This window comes from Mytilus californianus, unplaced genomic scaffold (assembly GCF_021869535.1).
Source record: "Mytilus californianus isolate M0D057914Y unplaced genomic scaffold, xbMytCali1.0.p SCAF_9, whole genome shotgun sequence".
NCBI classification, from domain to species: Eukaryota; Metazoa; Mollusca; class Bivalvia; order Mytilida; family Mytilidae; genus Mytilus; species Mytilus californianus.
In genome coordinates this window covers 11282577-11306637 of record NW_026262745.1, presented here as the reverse complement: position 1 = coordinate 11306637, position 24061 = coordinate 11282577, and the positions used below count along the sequence as shown (strand labels likewise).

The 24061-nt window shown below is 32.2% G+C and overlaps 1 protein-coding gene across 1 annotated transcript; it reads right to left on the bottom strand.

Moving 5' to 3' along the window:
• Positions 1 to 313: 313 nt before the first annotated feature.
• Positions 314 to 22883, bottom strand: LOC127714910 (cyclic nucleotide-binding domain-containing protein 2-like). Its single transcript, XM_052220935.1, has 16 exons — positions 21717 to 22883; positions 19792 to 19865; positions 16497 to 16611; positions 14736 to 14810; positions 14248 to 14336; positions 13542 to 13615; positions 12744 to 12832; positions 10528 to 10679; positions 8284 to 8361; positions 7637 to 7697; positions 6997 to 7111; positions 5901 to 5965; positions 3430 to 3537; positions 2241 to 2384; positions 1299 to 1358; positions 314 to 769 (listed from the first exon to the last, which is right to left on the bottom strand). Exons 1-16 carry the CDS (start codon positions 22341 to 22343, stop codon positions 572 to 574), a joined length of 2124 nt encoding a protein of 707 aa, XP_052076895.1. The 5' UTR covers positions 22344 to 22883; the 3' UTR covers positions 314 to 571.
• Between the last annotated feature and the right edge of the window lie 1178 nt (positions 22884 to 24061).

The window sequence follows — 24061 nt, the reverse complement described above, 5'->3', positions numbered from 1 at the left end:
TTAAAGGATTCAGTTGAAAGAGAAGAGTGCATTTTTCAAAGAAATATCCATTATTTCCCTAAGAATCTTGTAATGTTCATCAAAGCACTGTATTTGAAATCATCCCTATATTATTTTATACGAAAATATTCTATTTAAAATGAAAATATTAAGTAGTTGCTATCTTCATTCTTAAAAAGGAATGTAATTGGTGCAAAAATAACAAATGCTTTCAACAATACGTAGGGATTACGATTAGGATTAAACTTTTTTTCTGGATTTAAAACCAAATCAAATATACCACCATTAGATAAACGAAAGTATAATAATACTGTTTTCAAATATAACTTTTATTTTCATTTTGAATACACAAAAGTTTTCTTTTGAATCATAAATGTATCATACAAATAATGTACATTCATTTCAATGTTATGAATAATTGTTTTTAAAATAAGCTCTGAGCATATTAAAAAAAATAAAAAAATAAACGATAAGAGCTTCTAATTGCATGATAGAGTTAGGAAGAAACCTGAGTAGAAATTTTACAATCGGAATACTTAAATCAGTATCGCAGCTATAAAAAGTTTATAAATCATAAATTGCTAGTCAGTGTTGTTATTAATGAGTGTCTGTACAACTGCCAATCCGATTTTATCTGCAGGTTATTTTGAAATGCTTCATCTTCAGGATAAGGTTGAACTTGTTGACGAATCAACTTCTTCACCTTTTCGTTTGCATGCTTCATGAAAAATTCTTTAGATAGCATAATACATTCAGCACCACGGCTAACCTGAAACAAATTAGACATCATTAACATTTAAGTTTTTTTATGCCAGCATGCACTTTAAGTTTTTGTGTAAGTTTTTGCTTTTTTGCCTGTGTGTCTCGAGCATACCCGAAGACTTTCATTCCAGAATAAAAAGACGAATGCAAACATTGCAGTCATTATTGAAAATGGGGGATTCACCAGATGAACATCATCCATAATGTTTATTTTCATTCAATGCATGCAACATGTACTACATCATTTAAATCAGATGATATCTCAAATATTTGAGCAATCAGTTTAAAATTTCCTATAAGAAAGTAATTTCATTAGACAGATTATGAAATGAAATAAAAACTGCATGATATTAAAACTTTTATCATATGTTCTTTTAAAAGTGTAACAAATGTAAGCAGTTCATAAAGTCCCAGAATTTAACAAATAATTAAAGATTAAACTTAATAACTGTAATGAAGCTTTCATTAATCAAAACACTCAAGGCCTTCAATCCAAATACGGGGTTTATGTGTTTTCTTTGTAATCATAAACTTACCAAGCTTACAACTGTATTTGTCCTTTCTGCATCACTGTCAAATTCTATAGTTTCTAAACCCTGTAATGATATTGAGATTAAACAAAAGACTATCTTAGCACATTCCCTATTCAGTTAACCGCCAGCAAGAAAGTATTGCCAGTACAACGTCATTTGTTTTCATATTTTCAATATGACAAAAGAGGAGAGCACATGTCAATACGACACAGATGCTTTTACTGGTTGTTTATCGGTAGCAAGTCAGCGGTTGAAAATGACTTTAGTTTAATCAAAAGACAGTAGACTGAAACGCAAAAAGTTGACTTGTAACTGCCGAGGGTCCTTGGTTTTCTCGAATGTTCTCAAGCTTGCCGTCAAGAAATGGCATTCGATCTGAAAGTTTAAGTAAGTATGAAAGAAAAAGTATAACAAAAATACCGAGCTCCAAGGCAAATTCAAACAGGTGAAGTCCAGAAATAATGACAAAATCAAACAATATCAACCAACGGAACGAGTGTATAACAACTATCATATTCCTGTCTTGGTACATTCATTTACCGAAAAATAATGGTGGTAAAACCTAGTTTTATAGCTAGCTTAACTTCCCATTTGTATAATTATGGTACTTGTATGAACGATATTTGGACCATAAAAATTGAGAGAGAATGTCACGAAACCAGAAAAGACATTGGTAAACGTTTCAGGACACTTGTTACGTTGATAACCATTATTCCATTATTTGAAAATTGTGTCATAATTATGTAAATGCTTTAAAAAAATGGAATTTAAAAGCAGTCGCGTTTTCGCATTACAAGTAATTAGAAAATTGCTTTAATTTATATTTTGCTACTTTTTAACTACATTAAATCTTTATTCTTTCCTTATACATTAGTATAAAAGTCTGTGACACATCCATTCTCTTTAACTAAGATATACGTTTAAAGAAAGATAACTTATACTTACAAATGCATCTCTTGGTTTTAGAGCTTCAACTTGAACATATACTGGTGGTAGTTTCCCTGTGGATAGTTCTTTCGGTTCTGGTACAGGTTTTGGAGGTCGGCATTTCTCTGGTATAACGTAGTTCTGTTTTGGTCTCTTTACTGCCTAAAAATTATAAAATCCACCTGTCCATTGTGTACCACATACTGGTATTTCAATGTTTGCTGAATTTATAGACCATTTAATTATGGTATTAAATTAGGTAAAAGCATGAGCAGTATGAAAGCTTAAGGTATATGTTAAGTATAATTAATTAAGACATTATTAAAAACAATAATTTACAACTACCTGAGACAAGTTTACCCTTAGAAGAATTTGGCTACTGGTATTCCTTTTTAAATCCAGTTTGGTTACTTCGTTCTTAACGTTTCTACGTATTCATACACCCCTAGCTATCGTGTGTATAGTTTCAGGGCTCCAAATGAAGATGAATTGAGAAAAGCTGTTCTGACCCAAGAAATTTAACTATCTTTTAAACGACTTCATGCAATTACTTGTTTTTGTTAGGGTTTTTTATAAGCCGCGATACACAGATTAATTATATTGGTAATTATAAATGCACTCATGTGCAAATAACTGGTCAATAAAAACATGGTGATAAATAACGGCGACAGTAGTTTACTGATGTTCGATCAGGAAAGGACAAATCAACGTAGCAAATAAAAAATGCGTGAATTGCATGAACCCCAGCATGCGAATTCTCCAATTTGATAACATAGTCTTGAACAAATTACAAAAGAATCGGAAAATAATTACAACAAACTATTTTAATAAATAACAAATTTGATAAATGCTGTTACTTATTACTAGGTTTGAACAATTCACGGACAAAAAGAAGGGTGCCGGTAGTGCTACAAGCATTACCTAGTCTTCAGAAAGACATGATTTTGTCACTGCTTTTTAATGGATTCGTAGGGTCAATATTTGATTTTATGTGTAATGATTTGTAAACTGTTGTTTATCTTTTCGTCCTGTCTGTTTTGGCAATGGTGTTGTTTGTCTTTCTTTAACCCTTGATTTGAGATTTTCTACTTCAATGGTACCATTTCATTTTTTTTAGCTTCATTATTTGTTTTTTAATTTAATTGTAAAAGTGTAGTACATTTTATTGTAAATATATATTTCTAAAAAACAACTATCAAATACATACAAAATGAGCTTTTAACGTGGTGGGATTCTTTGAGTATTGATCTTTAGAAAATGTCTGTGCTTCTGGTGCCTCATGTTGTTGTTCCTCTGGTGGACTGTTCTCTTCATTCTGTAAAGATATGTAAAAAATCACCAAAGATACCAAGCGTGTTTCGCCTACATAAGACTCCTCAGTGGAGCTTATATGAAACAGTTGGAAGGCAAAATCGAATACGTAATTGAAGAGCATTAACGTGGCTTGAACAATTCACAACAATTATGAAACAAGAAGAAACATCCACGCAATGTCGTGCTGACCATACCGAGCTCGTATTTCAAAGATCAGATAACAGGAAGTAGATGTAGGACAGATCCGAAAAAAGCTAATAATTTACATCTTCTCGCAGATAAGCTGTTAACTATGAAGTCATTATGTTCAGCAGTTCTTGTGAAACGTGTGACGAAACAGTTAAGGTTACCCTAAAGATCATTAACACCAAGTTTTGTTGCATTTTCTTCTGTAGCTTCAGAGGAGAATATCTTTTAGAAAGAACACAAAGGACACGAATATTAGTCAAAATCAAAGGCTATAACTCCTTAAGGAGTCATCCAATTGTTTTGGTTGCCGAGCAAATTGCTGATATTGCATATGTTCCATTTTTTTAAAATTTTTTACCAATCGATTATAGTTTTCGAGATAATTGGCAAAAACTTTAAATTAATTAAAAATCAACATTTACGCGCTTCAAGTCCTTATGGCTGCGGTCATTTTGCATTTTTGTCGATTTTTTATTGATGATCTTTTCTGCCTTTAACAGTTTCTACCTTCTTTAAATAAATATAGTTTTCAAAATAATAGGCAAAACATGAAAATTAGCCAAAAATTGTCATTTAATGGCAAATACTCCTCAAGGAGTCATCTAGTAATATTGGTGAAATTGTTGGTAGATTTTGATATTTTCAGAATTTTCTGCCACTGTCACATTTTCCCTTATCTCTAATGGTTTTCAAGATTATTAAAGACAATTAGTGCATGTTAGACTATTTACCGGATTTGTAATAACATAAGCAACACGACGGGTGCCACATGTGGAGCAGGATCTGCTTACCCTTTCGGAGCACCTGAGATCACCCCCAGTTTTTGGTGGGGTTCGTGTTGCTTAGTCTTTAGTTTTCTATGTTGTGTCATCTGTACTATTATTTGTCTGTTTGTCTTTTTATTTTTGGCCATGGCGTTGTCAGTTTGTTTTCGATCTATGAGTTTGACTGCCCCTCTAGTATCTTTCATCCCTCTTTTATCCCCTATGTTCTATTTTCAGCCATTGCGGGCATATTTGCTGACTGACTAGGAAAAACACAAATGTTATACTAGATACCATATGGACTAATCAACCAAAGTTTCTTTGAAATTGGTTCAATAGTTTTAGAGAAGTTCTTTGAACAAGTTAACCATGACGGTCGCTAAGAGATGGCAATACCTTACGTGGCATTATGTCCAGCTATTTAGCAATGTCATAGTAATCGACCTCATGAATGATAAAACCAAAGTAACAAAGACCACAGACCCTTATGATCATAAATCTTATTCCTTGTAAAAAAATTAAATGCTTAGATTTTCAACTCTATAGGGTTGTTCTTATAAACGTTTGATATGCTGGACGGGACAAAAAAGGATTGACATTCCTTTTTGATACTTAATTTATGTTTTGATTAAGCAGAGTCCAACATTAGTTATGATCTTTGATTTCGAAATTTAAAAAATATTCAATATTCAAAGCGAAAATAAAAACAAAATATTCGAGTGTTGCATTATGAATAATATTGGAGATTAAGATCCTTTTGTATTGATCAACTCTGCATAGAGAACACTCAGATGTAAATGTTTGACAAAATATAATCGTTCATGGCCATGCTTTGCTACAACTGGATCAAACTGCTTTACAAAGAAACTGTGTAACGTTTAAAAACGAGGCATGGAAATTAAGACCGCAGAGCATTGGTTAATATATTGTAATTGTTATAATTTATCTCTGCATAATTTGGTTAGTCCTCTGTATTCTGTCATATTTGTCATCTATGTACTTTGTTATTCTACTACAGCAATGTTGTTACTGACGCAATAAAGATTTCTATAAAAATGTATTCTTAGGGGTACCGGTATGAACAAAACTAGAGTATTATCTGTATGAATTTGAAAACACAAATGTTGTATATCAAAAACCAAAATGAATAACCAAAATGAATATCCATCTGTGCAAGAAGGTAACGAATTCTTGACATTTCATTTTTTTTTCTTGAAAGTTTTGTATATCGGAAAACAAAAATCAAACCTTATTTGTCTCTATTTTAAATCCCGCATGTCCAAAGTTAACAATAAGCAAATATGTTCAAATAATCATTGATCTAAAAGTTCAGTTCATCATTGGAAAAAAATGTTAAAATTAACAACATATTTCCAATGAAGAAAATTACAAAACTGCTTTAATATCATACCTCTTCTTTCACTGGTGCAGATTTAGACCGTCGTTTTCTTCTAAGGCCTGTATCAACTTTGGCTTCTAAAATGGTTGATAATTGTTCATCAAAATTATTGCATTTTGTTAATTGTTAATCCATTAACATTAAATGAGAACAATTTTTATGAAATTTAAAACTCCAATCAAATTTATTCAAAAATTTGGTATTCCTGGATTGCAAAATTATAAAAGATTACTTTTTTTCATAAATGAGTACATTATAAATAATTACAAATGAGAGGTAATAGTATGTTCAAATCTCATTAATCCATTCAGAAGAAGCACTTAGAGGTAAAAAGCAAAAACTGAGGAAATCGAATTAATTCCAAAAAAACAAGACTGAGTCTTCCGATCATAAAACTTTAAGCAGTATTCGGAGTACAAAATTTGTGCTCGAAACATCGAATCCAGTTTGTTGATAGGTTGACTTTCCGTTTGAGTACGATAATCGTACTCGGCTACTACGACGTGTGTGTTGACATGATTAATTCATGTAACAGCAGTTTACCGATGTTCAAATCCTCATAAATAGATTTCGAAGAGACAAATCAAGGATACAAGCAATAACTGTGGGAATCATATGAACTCCAATAGAAGCGGGATCGGGTGCGTCGACGGGGTAAGCGTATTCTACTATTCATGCATCACCGGTCATACGAATTCAGTCAAAATGTCAACATCTGGAATAGGACACAATCGATAAAATTACAGGTCAGACGATTATACTGAAGATCTAAGACCGCGAAAACATGTCGATAGTGAGTTAAGACATAGACACATCGTATTGTCAACCAATTCTTGATGGTATCAGTAAGACTTATGTAGTGTCGATTTTAGTTGTTCTTTCTCGTTACTCTGCTGGAGTCGCTTTTGTGTAAGGAGCACACTCCTGTTAATGAAGTTCGAACAGTGTAGAAACATTTTCTTCTGCATGTGGATTGCAGTTCAGTGAATGTAGGATATTTTCTCAAATAGGTCATCTGACATTAAAAGTGCTTACTTTTGGAAGAATAAAGTTGGTTAGAAAATGTTGAAACAAAACTATCATTTGATTTTTTCATCAAATTATTTACCTTTGATTAACCCAGGCAATTTTGGTATTGAAGGATCTTTGTCTGCGTTTTGTCTAGTGTTGAATCCTAGTCTAGGTGTCACACCTTTAAGCTGTTTTAAAACTTGACAGAACCCCTGAAAAACAAGGCCAGGAAATACTTTGGATAAGATAAAATATTAGTAAGATGCACATAAAAATAATATGTTTATACATTTCTAAGCTACTGACGAAATATCTTTTAAAACAAACTAACGTTTATCTAATTCAAAATTGGGGATTTCCAAGAATAAAAATATGAGAGATAAAGCAAAATTTAAACACTTAATCATCTTCAGAAATACTCATTTCAGGAATATTTTAAGTTGTCTGAAAATTGCATGCTGAAAGCAATGAAGTTTTAAATTTTGGTTATAAAATACAGATATATATATAAATGCAAACATTTTCTAGATTTGGTATTGACGAATTATCAAAGACAGCCAATTTTTGTTTGACCATTAAGAAAAGTAACATTAGATTAATGATGTTCAAATCGATTAAGAAGAGACAAATCAAGGTTACAATCACAAACGGCGGAAATTAAAAAAACTACATTAGGAGCATTGACAAACAACAAATGAATTAGTTTATATTATTTATTCCTATATTTCAAGACTTACCGATTTTACAACATATATCCATTCGTTATAAGTACTGTCTTTCACAATAACAACATTTCGTCTAAAATTTGAAAAACAAAATATAATATATATTTTTTCAATTTTACAACCGTGTTTGTTCTTTACTGTATAAATGGTTAAAATTCTTGTCAAACATAAGGATATAGTATTCAAGTACTGTAAAATTCAACATTCAATTTGCAGATTTCAACGTTTTATAAGCCTGGTATCTTAGATGTTTTTTTTGGCAATCAAAATAATTTTTATTCTCGATCAGCTGATTAACGAAAACAACATACTAGATGAACATAAAATACAAAGCAGTACCGAAAAGACACTTAACCCTATGGTATGTTGATCAGTTTTAGTTTTCTATGCAGTGTTTTGTGTGAGGTATTTTTTTTCCATGTCTTCGACTTCTGTATTTTAAATGCTCGCTTGGAATCTTCTATTTCTTTTATACTGTTATATTGCACGACATGCACACAGATAAAATGTAAAACAATATCAAATTAAACATTATCAACAAATGCTCACATACATAAATCAAACTCAGAGCATTGATATTGATTCATACATATATAATATATATATGATAAAAAAGGGCATAATCCTAGCGTAAACTTGCTGTTATTTTCTTCACTTACTTGAAAAAGTGTAACAAACATTTCTCTGGATGTTCCAATAAATTTTCAATAGGCCAGTCTTTCATAAAGTCGCACTGACTGAAAAGGAAGGAAAACACCTTCATATTTATGAACGGTAACTAGTCAAATGTTCAATCAGTTTAAAAAGGCAGCGAAGCTTAATATGATTGAAAGGAACTGTGGTGAATACGTCAATGTGACAGCAACCCAACGACAAAAATAAGCAAAATATAGCTTTACATCCTTAAAACTCGATTATTAGATCAATTCAGCGAAAAATCATTTATTGATATCAACTAGTTTATTTTAGAAATATATAAATATATTTGATGTAGTGAATATCATTTAAAGTGAGGCAAGAGATAAAAATGAAAGTAAACATTTGAATATAGCTTTCTAACCATAAACACATTACAATGTTATTCTATATTGTAATACAATTTACTCTGCATGTATTCAAAAGGAAACAAAACTAACCCAAAACGGTCTTATGCAATCCATGTTGCAGTGGTTAAAAGGTGAACGCAAAAACAAATATCGCTTTTTATTTTGAAATATACAAATTACTACTAGTATAAAGACATGTTAAAAAAACATAAAGTTTTAACCAAACCGTCAAATCAAAAAAATATATACTCAATATGAATATAAGGAGGACAATTATGATTGCCAATAAGACAACTATACAGCATAAATAATTAAGGACAATGTTGACAAACTTTCAGATTGCTTTGGATGGAATTTCTTTACGGGATGAAGCCATTTAAAACATTCAAATACTATGTATTGTAATATTTTCTACTACGATATTTCCTGCTGTTATATTCATCTTAAAATCACAGCAACATAGACTGCTTAAGGCGTTTCTCGATTATGTATATATATATATCTACGTGTGAATGCATACAGAAAATTATATTACAAAACGGAATTAAAATGTCAAGTGTGTATGGATATAAAGCTACAATCACATCTTTACTTAAGATCAAGAAGAAAGAGAGGAAAACATTCAGAGATGTAAAGGTTTTAATTAAAATATTGTAATCAAATAAATTAACAGCCTATGAAGTAACAAATATCCGGTTCGTCTTCATATAATCAATATAAAAGAACGATTATCTGTTCTTAATAACAATATAATCTTCTTAGATAAAATCCTTAATACTTCCTGTGATGAATATATATGCTTTGCACCTCGATAAACTATGAAAACTCAAATAACCTCTTAATATTATTATATAGATGTGAAAGATATTTTTTACCTCAAAATAATATATAAAATTTTCACGCTGAAGTTCGTCGTGTAAAAATGACCTTTGCAAAATTGACTTCAGTTAAAGTATTTTTTGTGGTAACTTAACCTAATTCAGCAGCATCATTTTGGATTTTTTGCCATTGTTCAACAATCGCAGTTATAAAAGCATGCAAACATTTCTAAATTCACAGAACATTCAACAAAGAGAAGAAATATCATGCACTGACGTAGGAACCGTGGTGGAAGGAGGCAATTGACTTTGTTCCCTCCCCACAACGACCACCTGTTGTGAAAAAAATATTGCAAATATAAAAAGAAAATGGAAGAAGACACTGATTTTTTTCTGTAATTTTTTCCCCGTGTTTTAGTCTACTCCTACGCTACTGTGACATGTGTATTAAAAAGTTTAATAAAATACTTTACTCCAAGTCAAATTCAAAAAAGGTAAGTCCATAAAAACTGACAAAATCATACACAATCAATCAACGGAAATAGTGAAAAATGAAAAACAATTGGATGTTCCTGACTTGGTACAGTCATTTTCCAAAGAAAAAGGTGAGGTTAAACCTGGTTTTACAGCTAGCTAAACCTCCCACTTGTGTGACAGTTGTTTATAGTTCCGTTATTTAGGCAATATAGACAAAATTGGGTGAACAACCAAAACAGACATAATACTAATAGGTAAATGTGACAATAATTGGGAACCTCCATCTTAAACTGTGTAAACACACATCACAGACATACAACGCAATGGACTACAAAAATTCTAACGAACATGCAAATTAATCTAACAAAGACGCCAATAAAAAAAGTGTAAATTTGACAATGACGTCAAAAGAAAAAGGTTTTTTTCGTTGACAGTACATACCATATATAGGATACACTTTCCCGATAAAGTAAAAATTTAGTAATCATACACAAGGGTAAACAAAATAGAAACAAAACTTTAAAAACCTTTCGTGTCCGAATCGCACCTTAAGCGTATTTACCTTATAAACTTGATGTGGTCAGGAATATCGTCAGGTCCGGCTCCACTCATAAAGATATCAAAGAAATCTGCGCGTCCAATGGTAAGTAGCTGTACAGTTCCTTGACTTGTAACTGTAGCTGTACGTCTGGAGTGATGTAACAAGGCAAGTTCCTAAAGATAATAAATAGGTAGTTTAAAAGTTATCATATATCAGACATACTACTTCAAATGAATGTGTTTTTGTTGACGTGGTGAAGTCGTCGCTTGGAAAGATTTACACAAGCCATCACGAGTTGGTTGATCGTTATGGAATATCTGTGTCGCAGATGGCCATGGATATGTTACAAAATTCGTAATGTCTTCACTACAATCCCGTTCTCTTTTCCTCGATTGTTATATCAACAAATGAGACTAATTACCGAATTTGTACTTATCATGAGCATCATGACGGGTGCCATATATAGAGCAGAATCTGAGATCATTCCCGGTTTTTGTTGGAGCTCGTGTTGCTACGTCTTTATTTTTCAATGTTAAGACAAGCAACAGTTTTTAAATTCAACATGGAGAACAAAAGACTGAGGTAGCAATAAACAGTTAGGAAAAAATATTAAAATTTTCCCTCATAAATTTTCATTGCCTTCTTGCAATATTAAGCTAACTGTTTGTGTCATATATGTGCATATGTATGTAATCAGAATCTTCCATAGATTTCATATCCAGTATATAAAATAGTAAAATATAATTTCTTTTTAGTGTATCCATGGCAACCATCTGCATTTTTTTGTTATAAAATATAGCAAAAAGGGGGGAAAAGATGTGACATATTTCCCCAAAATTTGACCAAAAGTAGAATTTCAATCACTTCAAGTAATACCTTTTCTGAAACTGTTTACATATATCTTTCAATATATCCAATGAAAATCATATGTCTTTCGTCTCATTTTTTTGTAAAATTGCGTCAAAAACTTCATGTAGAAAAAAAGTGTTTGTAAACATTACATTAATTTCTGGACCGATGACCGGTCTAGCTATGAAAATACGGAGAGTCAAACAGAAAATAGCCCATAAAACATGTAAAAAATAATTTTGATGTTCTTATAAACCACCTTTGAAGGCTAAATTAGTACTCAGCTGTCTAAAAATGAATTTTATTACACAATAACTTTCATATATGAAAAATCCACCGGGGCCAAAATGCGAAACCAAACTCCTAACTGTGTATTGCTACCTGAGCAACACGAACTCCAACAAACACCGGGAGTGATCCGAGTGTTCCGGAAGAGTAAGCAGATCCTACTCCACATGTGGCACCCGTCGTGTTGCTCATGTTAGATGGATTTGGCTATTTTTAGGTCCTTTTTGGTTTATTGCTCTTCAACGTTTTTGGTCTTTATACACACTTGGCTTTCAAATATTCGGCTTTCAGCGTTCCTGATGAAGAAAAATCCAGAAAAGCGCTTCGAACGCATGAAATTTATAACGCGTTGTTTTCATTTTTTACAGCACTGAGTCGATACCTCTGCTGGTGGACTATCAGTCCCCAAGGGTATCATCAGTTCAGTAGTTAGTACTTCGGTACTGACATGATTTATAACAAACCATCTGAAATTGCCCGTTTATAAATTTTTAAATTATACAGAAACTAAGGTTTCAACTCCCTCAGGCAAAGTTGGCCTTAGATGGATTTGGCTATTTTTTTAGGTCCTTTTTGGTTTATAGCTCTTCAACGTTTTAGGTCCTGAAACATCCTTGGCTTTCAAAAATTCGGCTTTGAGCGTTCCTGATGAAGATAAAATTAGGAAAGCGCTTCGAACGCATAAAATTGATAACGTGTTGTTTTCATTTTTTTAGTACAACCCCGGTGATAAGTCTCATTTGGTAGGTCACATTCGAGGAAAAGAGGACGTGATTGTGGTAACGACAATTGGAACATATCCGTCGTCATCTGTAAATTGATATTCCATAACGATCAACAAACTCGTGATGGTGTCCGTAGAGTTTTTGAAGGAATTATTTCAACTTCCCCACTTGGAATAGCTTCAATATGAGCAGCAACCCTCTATCAAGGAAATCATGATAGGAAATGCAAGCTCTGGAATATCGTATCAACTGGGAGATATATACTCCATATTCAAAGCTTATAACATTTCTCTATTTTACTTTGTGTTTGATCGATAAATATCTGATATTCAACTTACAATTGTTTGTAGAGAATAATACTTATATCATACTTACTCCAAAGCTCATCCCTTTTCTCATTATCGTTGCTGTTTTGACAAAGGAAGCACCAGTTTTAGGGTCTTTAAGTAGCAATGTGACAACAGCTGTAAAATTACAGTTTTAGAAATTTACATATAACATCACTATTTTTTTTTTAACAAAATCACAATCAATTAAAACGAATGCAATTTTTCGTTCATTGTATTGACGATTAAAAGGTCTTTGTATAAGATCCTCACTTTTTTATGAATCGTTTCATTTATCAACAATAAGATTGAAAATTCTACTAAAAAGTTGTTCATTCTGTGCATCAAGTTTTAAGGATATATTTTGTAGTTCAGAGTGGATAAAGTTTTACAATACACATTCACTATTGTATACCTCATATGAAACTATTTAGTAATTTAAATGAGACAACAGCAGTTTATTAATATTCTAAATTCGTACATCCATGTAGAATAAAGTCAAATCTGAGGTCAACCTCGGGACCAAAGAAAACTGACCTCATGAGAGAGTTGATCTTTGAATTGAGGTTCAAAATGAATTGGTATTACAACAGTCTGGCAAAAAGAGGGTGACCTGCCAAGGCAGATTTTAGCTTAATAGAGATTGTCTGTATAGCAGGTTTTACCGTATACCAACTAAGAGAAAAGAACTTAGCATGCATGAAGTCTAGTCTCCACCTAATATGTCTTTGTAATAATTTAATCAACATAAATCCCCGAAAGGGTTTGTCGGCCTTAGCAGATATCTGTCCAAGCAGTCATAGCTGTTTGCACTGATTAGAGAAAAATAGCTTCATGGACAACTTACCTTGTCCGGAAAGAATGAAATAAAAGTTTTCTGCAAAATGACCCTGTCGGATTATAATCCTTTTCGGTGGTACTCTGAAATAGATGTATTCGTTTTTCAAATGTTAACGTTTGATTTTTTTTCATTCATCGAACCCACTTCTACAATAAGGAGGGATGTTGGGCAAAACCATATTTCATATCATTTGGTACTAACAAAATTTCACAATCATACCCATCGGTAAGTATAAACATGACACTTTTTCATTAATTGGATTTATCTGATAAGAAAAAGAAGACCTAAGGTATAAGAATCATTTATAAAAGTGTTCACTATTTTGATCTATTGAAGAGCTATTTAGGGTGTCCCAGGTTAGGGGAGGGTTGGGATCCCGCTAACATGTTTAACCCCGCCACATTCTGTATATATGTGCCTGTCCCAAGTCAGGAGCCTGTAATTCAGTGGTTGTCGTTTGTTTATGTGTTACATATTTGTTTTTCGTTCATTTTTTGTACATAAATTAGGCCGTTAGTTTTCTCGTTTGAATTGTTTTACATTGTCTTTTCGGGGCCTTTTATAGCTGACTGTGCGGTATGGGCTTTGCTCATCGTTGAAGGCCGTACGGTGACCTATAGTTGTTAAGTTCTGTGTCATTTGGTCTCTTGTGGAGAGTTGTCTCATTGGCAATCATACCACATCTTCTTTTTTATATTTTTAAGATACTTACAACTCGAACCATGCTACTGAAGCCAACTTTTCTTGCATATGAAGTGGGTATTCAGCAAACGATCGAAGACTTTGTAGTCCAAACATTGCCTGAAATTATTGATCATTTTTCTGTGAATAAGCCATTCTTTTTTGTTAAAAAATTAATGATTATTTTGTTTAAAAATATCATTTTTTCACCAAAAAAAAGTCATGTAAAAAAATTTAGACAATTCAAATGATTACTTTTCTATTCTGTCGTACATATTTGAAAATCTGCAAATAATGTGTTCACAAAAACATTTTGGTTTTATGTATTCAATTTCTTTTACTTGTATACTAGTCTTTTTTGCCATTGTGTTACCTATTGTGCTTTGACTTGTGATTTTTGATAGCCTCTTATTTTATAATCAACTTTTTGCCCCATCTTACAGACAAATTGTTTGTGGTGGAGATTTTTGAAACTTTGAACGTTAATGCGATTTCAATGGAGAACAATACTTTACTTACCGTTTGGATCTGTTCTGGAGATCTTTGTTCTGATGGAAGACTAAGAATATTTTTCACTTCTGTACTGATATTTATCTATAAAATAAAGTAAATTTGATTAAAAAACAATATTAAGAAAATCATCTGAATTGGGATCCAGTACCGAATGAAGCTGAATCTCCCATTATTTTCTCAGCGTTTTACTTACTTTTTAACTTTATTGTTTCCGCTAGTGTTTTGTTATAGATAATACTCTGTCTCTGACCCAAAACATTAAAGAATACAGAATTGAAGGATCCTCATCCAGAACCTCATACATGTCTGTTAATTAGAGTTCTGATGTTACAGGATAGTCAGCATTCCAAACAACAAGTTTCACGTGTTGTCCTCACTCGTAATTGTTACGAAAATATTAGGTCCATTCAACATATTGAAAAATTCAAAGTATCGGCAAACGAGAATTACGTGTCTGAAATATCCGAACATTGCTCACACGATGCAAATTAACACTGTCAAGCTGATGACCAAATATGAAGTAATAATACTGAGTAGTACCTGAGAAAAGTATGATGAAAATATTTGTTGTACAAACGGACGAAAGGACGATCAGGCGAACGAACGGATGGACATGAATGATTGCAATATGCATAAACAAGATAATTCACGGCATTTTGGGTACTTGAAAATAATACAGATATGTCAATATAGAAATAAGAAGTTGATGTATGATTGTCAATGAGACAACTCTCCACCTGACTGTTACGTGTGATTTCAAAACGCTATATTTCTTTGTTTGAGATAATTTGTCTAGAGATCTCACATTTGAAGTGGTAACTTCTTGTTTATGATTCTGTAACATCTGGCTTTAACTGATCATTAGAATGGTAATCATTGAGACTGTGATTCGTTACTTTAGGTTTTGGAATGAAAAATACAATTCTTCATTCTAATTACAATCCATTGAATTGAACCAATTTTTTTTATCATTCAGACGTTTCATCGTTTGTTTTTGTTTTATATTTTAAATTGACTGGTGATAGCCATCACGAATTGAATGACTGATACGATGTGTCTGTGTCTGAACTCCCTAGTTAAATGTTTTCACCGTTGTAGATGATTTGTAGATACCAGAAGAGTTGTCGGACCTGTAATTCTACCGATTGTGTCCTATTATCGATCGACATTTTTACTGAGTGCCGATTCGCAAGACGGGTGATGCATGCGTAGCAGACGACGCTTTCTCTGTCGACACACCCACTTTTGTTCCTTTTGCTGAACAGAAGTAGTAAGTGTTGTCTAAATAGTCATTGTTTCCTGTCTTTTTTAGTAGAATCCATTTAATTATATATTCACTTTTAAAGTGGCATTATTTATAAACGTTCTGAAATCATCTGTGCAGTACGGACATGTTATCAAATTTGGCGACCTTAAATTGATTTGGCGAGAGCTTTTCGTGTGCATCTTCTAATGTGTTTGCATAGAATCTATCTTAAGACCAAAACATTTCAGTTCACATTCATCATCAACACAGCTATCAACCATTCGAAATAAATGTAAATTGTTATAAATAAGGATATAATACTCGTTCTCTATAAAACCAGAATTTTATATTTATTTCATTTGCAATTAACAATAATTAGTTAAGCCAAATATTTCAAAAGCAATTGAAATAGTTATTGATTTTCAATTTATAAAAGTACAATAAAAGCTGAACGGTTTTCCTTATCAAGTTTCTTTCTGTAGTAATAAATGTGGGTTATCAGTTATTAATATTTAACAAACCTCTTTTTTAGCTTTAAAGTAGTTTGGATCAAATGAAAGACCTGAACTCTTTAATGTTGACGTTTCTGCTTCGCTCGCAATGTCTGTGAATGTTTTCATACCCATATCAGTATCACTGTAAAATGCATTATAAATATGTGAGATCTATATTTGGGTATATTTATGCTTTCCTTTAAAATCAACACTCGTCATCCAACTTAACTGATATTTATATTCGGGAGTACCTTTCACTTTCCCTCTAAAAGGTTTAAAGTTTCCCTCAACTCCAGAAAACCACACGCATAGTCCGAATTCCTCGTCATCAACGCTTAGAAATAGTACAGAAAACTTAGGCACTGCATTGTTGACCTGTTGAAGGAATACATTTACTAAGATTTACATCTACTGTGCATAAACTTCAGATTCACCAGTAGAATTATGATAATTATTCCTATATTTCTGTGGATAGTAATCCGAGACCTTATGCCTATTCATATGTGCAATTATCCTGAACCTAATGTCTTTTCTTTTGTGTGATTATCCTGAATACTAGTATAATACATATTCCTGTGAGTAAAAATCTTTAACCTTTTACATTTTCCCTTGTGTGAAAGTTCTAATTTTTTTACAGCACTGAGTCGATACCTCAGCTGGTGGACTATCAGTCCCCGGGGGTATCATCAGCTCAGTAGTCAGTTCTTTGGCACTGACATGATTTATAACAAACTATCTAAAATTGCCCGTTTATAAATTTGGAATTTATACAGAAACTAAGGTTTCAACTCCCTCGGGCAAAGTTGGCCTTTTTTAGGTCCTTTTTGGTTTATAGCTATTCAACGTTTTCGGTCCTTATACTGTACATCCTTGACTTTCAAATATTTGGCTTTGAGCGTTCCTGATGAAGGTTAATCCAGAAAAGCGCTTCGGACGCATGCAATTTATAACGTGTTGTTTTCATTATTTATATGCATATTCATGTGTAATAAACACGAACCTTATGTATACCCCTGCCTATTCCTTTGTGTAATACACCCAAACCTTATGTCTATCCCTGTCTTTATTCTGTGTATTATAAACCCGAACCTTTTTTCTAATCCCTGTCTATTCCAGTGTAAAATAAACCCGATCCTTTTGTCTATTCCTGCCTTTTCCTGTGTGTTAAAAAACCCGAACGTCATGCATATCCCTGCCTTCTTTGTGTGTTATAAACCCGAACCTTATGCTTATCCTTACCTTTTCCTGTGTGAAATAAACCCGATTATTTTGCCCATCCCTGCCTATTCCTGGAAAAATGTACACACAAATGCATTGCCATAAAACTGTACGAAAATATTCATAAATGCTCTTTTACAAAGCAGAAATACAGACGAAAAATGAATGTGAAGTTAGCGGCCGGTTCGTTATTCGATATCCAACCAGCTGCTAGCTGTCGGTTCGATATTCAAATTTTTTAGTTGAAAACAATAAAAATTTAAATATTCGATACCATTAAAAACATGATAGTTATAGATAAAAGGAGTAAAAAGATATGAAGAAAATCGTTTTATGACCCCTTCAAGCTGTCGTAAATTCTCGTTTTTCTCAAATCTAAACCCTAATGTAAATAGCACATTTGTCTTTATGAAATATAGATTTTAATCAATAAAATGCAATCAAAGATGTACTTCTATACAAAATATTTCTAGAAACAAAAACATACGATCACTCTAGTAACATTTAAAAATATAAATAGAAATAATGATTTAAAGCCATAGAAAAAAGAAATCGTCGAAAATTCAGGTAAAAGGGTACAGGGCGATAGCTAGACCCCCCTGATGTCTCAATCTTCATAATATTATGCAGATAGTTAGTTAATATAAAGATACAAATGACATCAAAAGGAATTTGGTAAACTTCTTGTCTTCTATGTTTACGGATGGGCTCAAAGTGCCAGTTTGATATTCAAAATATATAGTGAAAACCTACCGGAGACTGCTTAAATGACAATGAGACCCCCTGGTCTTTCAATGCCCATAAAATTAAATGATCTTTTAGACTATGTATATATAAAGATCGTATCAAAAGGATTTCCCAGAATGATATCATCTTCCATATCTACGGAGGACTTAAATTGTCACTTTTCAGCTATAAATCGTCGAAAATTCTCCGGTAGATTTTCACTAGATATATTTTGAATATCAAACTGACACGTTCAGCCCTCCATAAACATAGAAGACGAACAGTTTATCCAAATTCCTTTTGATGTCATGCATATCTATATATTAGATAGCTATACGCATAATATCATGTAGATCTAGCCAACTCCCTGTGCCCTTTCACTTGAATATTTGACGATTTTTATTTGAAAAGTGACACTGTAAGCCCTCCGTACATATTGAAGATGACATTTTTCTGGGAAATCCTTTTGATAGCACCTATATATGTAGGGAGTCTACAAGATAATCAAATCTGAATATTGAAAGACCAGGGGGTCTCACTCTTTTTTCAGCGTTCTCCGTTAGGTTTTCACTATATATTTTGAATATCAAACTGACACGTTCTGCCTGCCATAAACATAGAAGACGAAAAGTTTACCCAAATTCCTTTTGATGTCATTCATATCTATATATTAACTAACTATATGCATACTATTATGAAGATTGGGAGATCAAGAAGATCTAGTCAATGCCCACGGCCATCTTTCCTGTATATAGTTTGAATATTTAGTCAATCGAAAATATCTTTTTTTTTTGGCTTTTCATAGTTGTTTCTATTTATATTTTTAAATCTTACTAGAGTGGCCGTTTGTTTTTGTTTCTTTAAATATCATCTGTTAAATGTACATCTTTGATTATATTTTATTGATAGAAATCTATATTTCATAAAGAGAAATATTCGATTTACATAAGGGTTTATATCTGAGACAACGAGAATTTACGATAACTTGAATTGGTCACAAAAAGATTTCCTACATCTCTTTTTTTACTCCTTTTAACTATTACTATCATGCTTTTAATGTTATCGAATGTTTAAATTTTTATTATATTCAGCTAAGAAAATTTGAATATCGAACCGACTGCCAGCAGCCGGTTGGATATTAAATATCGAATAATGAATAACGAACCGGCCGATAACTTCACATACATACTATTTTAGATGAAAATACAAAGAAAAATCAAGCGTCAATGATGGTACAATATCTGATTTATAACAGCTCAATAGTCCCGTGCCCTTCTTATCCACAGGAAATGAAACATACCAAGTCTTTAGCCACACTTCCTCAAATAATTAAAGGGACTGAGCATAAACTTAAGGTAAATAAATCTATAAATCCTACCCTTGACCCGCTGCAGAGGAGAGTTTATGAACCATAATGATGAAGCGTGTATATTTTCGCCACATGTCTCTGGCCTGAAAAGGGAAATAAAAATATTAAATATATATTAAGTGACCTTAAGCGCACAAAAGTTTAAAAAACAAAATACGCTTGTTTCTACACTTGTTCTTACATTTTGAAATGAAAACAAGATATATAAATCTAGATTACGTACTTTAACGCTCAAGTGCATACATTTCTACTTATTGTCGTTGTCTTCAACAACAACAACGGAGGTCATCATGGATCATGTTATCCTATACTCTTGTTCCTTTAAGATATGTTATAATTCTATTTTAGAATGTGCACACTTTGCTTCAATGTAATGTAAGAATGTCCAGCACCATCAAAACCAAGTAATATAAGGGGGATATCTTGTTCAATATTTGAATATATTTGTTTCTCTCTGCAAATTAAAGAAGTAACTGATCTTTTTGAGTCAATTTGAAATATCATAAAAAATTTTGATCAACAAGAGTAAGTTCAACACTAATTGCCTTTCAGTTAATAAGTCAGTGGCGGCGATAGTTTTACTGTAAGATCTATTACACCCACTCATTCCTAAAACCCTGCATCTTCCCCTGAAAACCGAGTGTTTACTATTTTTTCTCAAAATTGAAGAAACTAAGCCCCTTTCGTTATATTTTTCCAGTTGCGCAGAATGCATCATGTGTTTTAGTTCAATTCAATTATAGATTAATGACGGCTCGTTCTGTATTATCAAATTGGTTTTCCAATTCATGATTTAAATATTAATGCCTTTAACAAAGATAATATTATTATCGTTTCTGCATTGTCATAACTAGACATTCATTGCTGATACAATAAACTTTATTTTAAGAAAAATCAAGTACGTTTTCATAATGAATGAAGTGAAATTTTAAGTGAATAAAAAAGTAGCATTTAATTTGTCTTGTTAGATAATTTTAATACAGATCGTGTTGTTTAATGGTTATAAGCCAATATATTTACTTTCAATAATTTGAAGCTGAAATAGTATTGGAGCCAAGAGAGAAAATTTATTAAAACTAATAAAAGCTACTTTAAGAACGTAAATAACAGCTGTAGCAAATAACTGTTTTATCGAAATAAAAATATAGTTTTGATGAGTATTAAAATAGAAATCAGCACCAACTTATGTCAATGAGAGTATGTAATGCTCCTTCAATGGATAGAGACGACAAGCTGCGAAAACAAATGTCTCAAACACTGGCGGAATGTTTCTACTTTAATTTGTTCATTAATATACTAGAAACCTACATGTATTTTCTAACAGTTAGAAAAAATTGACAAATACAATCACGCAGAAAGTATTTCTACATAATATCTTCAGTTGAATTCATTTTTAAATGTAGTTGCAGAATGTGAATATTTGTGTGTAGTTCAGTTGAAGAATACGATGCAAATTAGTAAATCTTGCAACAATCGACTTCGTGACAGATGTGATATTATTCAACCCTTAATCCATACGATAGGGGCGAATAATAACGTATCCAAAATTTGTCTTATTGAGTACTTCGTCAAAATGTTAGTTAGTTGAATGACAATGCTTTTTTTTTCGAACGAACATTCATTTATTTCAGTAATACCTGGTACGTCTGACATTACGTTGCAGGGTTTCCTGATATGTCACTATTTTGAACTCAGATTCATATTTATAGTTTCGTCCTGAACATGCATGAAATATTTGCCACTGGACGTTAAGCAACCAACAATCAATCAATCAATCATATTGATAGTTACTGTGATACGGATGGAAAAAAAATATATTTTGCTATATCGGTTAAAATTTGTTTAATTTTTGCTTGATTTTTAATATTCATTTCGTATATTATTTTCACATTGTTGCCATGACAATACACTAACATTGGGAGTATAGTACGTACCTGTCTAGATCTGAGCTCTCTAGATAAGAGGTTTCCTTTCATTGACACAGAAGATCTAACAGATGCACTTTTCCTACCGCTGATAGCAAACTGACTCCCACTTATATCCACTGGGGTGATAGATAGGGATCGTTCCTTCCCTATTGTCTCAGTTCCAGTACGGTAACCGGAATCCGTTGGAGTCTCGGGAGTATCTATTGGTGTTTCACATAAATCAAAACTTTCTATCTTCACATCCAGTTTTTCTTCTTTTTTAAACGATTCACTAGTTTTTTGTTTTTCAGTTTCTGATTTTTCCGACTTCGAATCTTCCTCTGCGATAAATTTAATTTTCTTGGAACTAGATTCCTTCCCTTCATCTTCGCTTGTATCCGGTTCATCTGGTTCGATGTCAGCATCTAAGTATCCTTTTAAAATATGACGGTACCTTTTAAACAGGTCAAACCCATCTTTCTTCTTTTTCTTAGACTTTAACGCGTCAAGTTTTGCCTTGTCTTCTTTTTGTTTCGCAAAATTAAACCGTTTTATATTTGTTAAATTACTTCCTTCATAATTTTCGGGTCTAGAATAGTAATCAAGGTCCGTTTCTGGAGGCTCAACACTTGTCTTTGCTGTATCCCCTTCCATAATTGTTATAAAACACACATATGAATCCAAAGAATGTTTTCTGCAGTTGTATTATTCTGAATCATGATTTTCTCTTTTGCCGTCGTGAAGTACCGTTATTGTGACGTTACGTCATTGTTATACTGGAACTTCATAATGGAAACGTTCTGAAAATTGCTGCGCGAATACGGGTTTTATCTGTTTTCGGTTAGAAAAAATATAATTGCCTCGTGTGTTTGATTTTTCTCAACAGAAGATTTCTACAAATAAAAGAAATTATCAATCCATAATCGCTCAATTGATGTGTTATCTGAATTGCAAAGCAAATAAGTTTCCATATAATCGCATGTCAGTTCCGAGAGTTGTACATATCCCATTTAAGAGGTACACTTACACATGCCATTAAGTGACATGCATTTTTCTCTAACTAGTTGGTAACCTATAATAGGTAACAACGGTGAAAGAGAAAAACTTCCTAAAAAGCTTTTACACACCTGAGCCAAGTGGTCATATCGTAAATCGTTGTCCTTTACAGCCCACTTAGACCATGTAAAGTGTATATTCTTAACTGACTATATCTTTCTCTTTACACCATGTGATAGGCAACCGTAGTAAATAAAGTGATCTGAAATTGATCTATAAATCCATCTACCCTGTTTGATCAGTGGGTTTATTGAAAATTGATGTATAGCATGGGTTTCAAGTGTCTTTATGTTTTGATCAATACGAAATATAAAATACAAAACTTTGAGATGCTTTAAACATGTTAAAAGGGAGCAACGCGTTTCCGGTCTGTATCTGACGCCGTCATTGATTTATCAAATTCTTTCATGTTTTGTAAAGACCTAATTCTGCAATTCAACATTTTATTATCTCTAAGTATTTGACTTTTATAATGAATTGACAGTGAAATTAAATTAACTTTCAGAGATTTAGATATAACCCCGTGGTGTAGAGCAACAAAAGTATACAGACAGTACTTTCATTAACACTGTCAATTAGTTTTAAAAATTTCGATATGAAAATACGTATAAAACCAGAAGATTTAAATGCCATTAAATTTTAATGAACCTTTTAGTTAAAGTTCATATTTAGTACAATTGTTGCATTATACTTAAATCACTCTGTAAGATTTAATATCAATAAAAACAAAATTGTATGGATATTTTACATTAAAAAAGTGACATTTTAACGTTTTTATTACAACATTTTAGCATCTAAAGATATTTTCAATTCAAATTCATTGCTTTCGTGGTGAAATTAAACAATGTTCCAATGGGCGTAGATTTTTCCCCTTATTTTAAAATACCATTTCATCATCTCACAATCTCTTAATGCATATTATGAATAATAGAATACTGTGCGTTGCACATTGCCGAGGGCTTGACATAATAACTTAAGATTGCTTTTTACTAATTCTGATGCAATTTAATCCAGTATATTTTAAGGTTCAATGAAAGAAGCTTGGTTTATTTTTTTCCAGATTTTAATGCAGTTTTTTTAATCATAACTAACGATAACCCCGAAGTTTTCGCTAAAAAATCATCACAAAAGTTTTAAACATTATTGGGTTTCAATTTTAAAGAATTTAACGTTTGTCTATCCACAGTTATGGAACTTGATTTGTGAAAACTGGTGTTTTCCATATTTTTACGATAATTCGAGCAATATTTCAGATTTTAAAAATTTTACACACGCTAAGGGCTTACTTTCTGTTTTCGATTTCGGCGATTTTTAAT

Bases quoted from the DNA above. Each gene is read 5' to 3' on its own strand.
- LOC127714910 (XM_052220935.1), bottom strand. From the start codon at position 22,343: ATGGAAGGGGATACAGCAAAGACAAGTGTTGAGCCTCCAGAAACGGAC. The intron at 8,362-10,527 runs GTAAATACGCTT...CTTCCTTTTCAG, and splicing joins GACCACATCAAGTTTATAAG to TCAGTGCGACTTTATGAAAG. The intron at 1,359-2,240 runs GTAAGTATAAGT...ATATCATTACAG, and splicing joins TAAAACCAAGAGATGCATTT to GGTTTAGAAACTATAGAATT.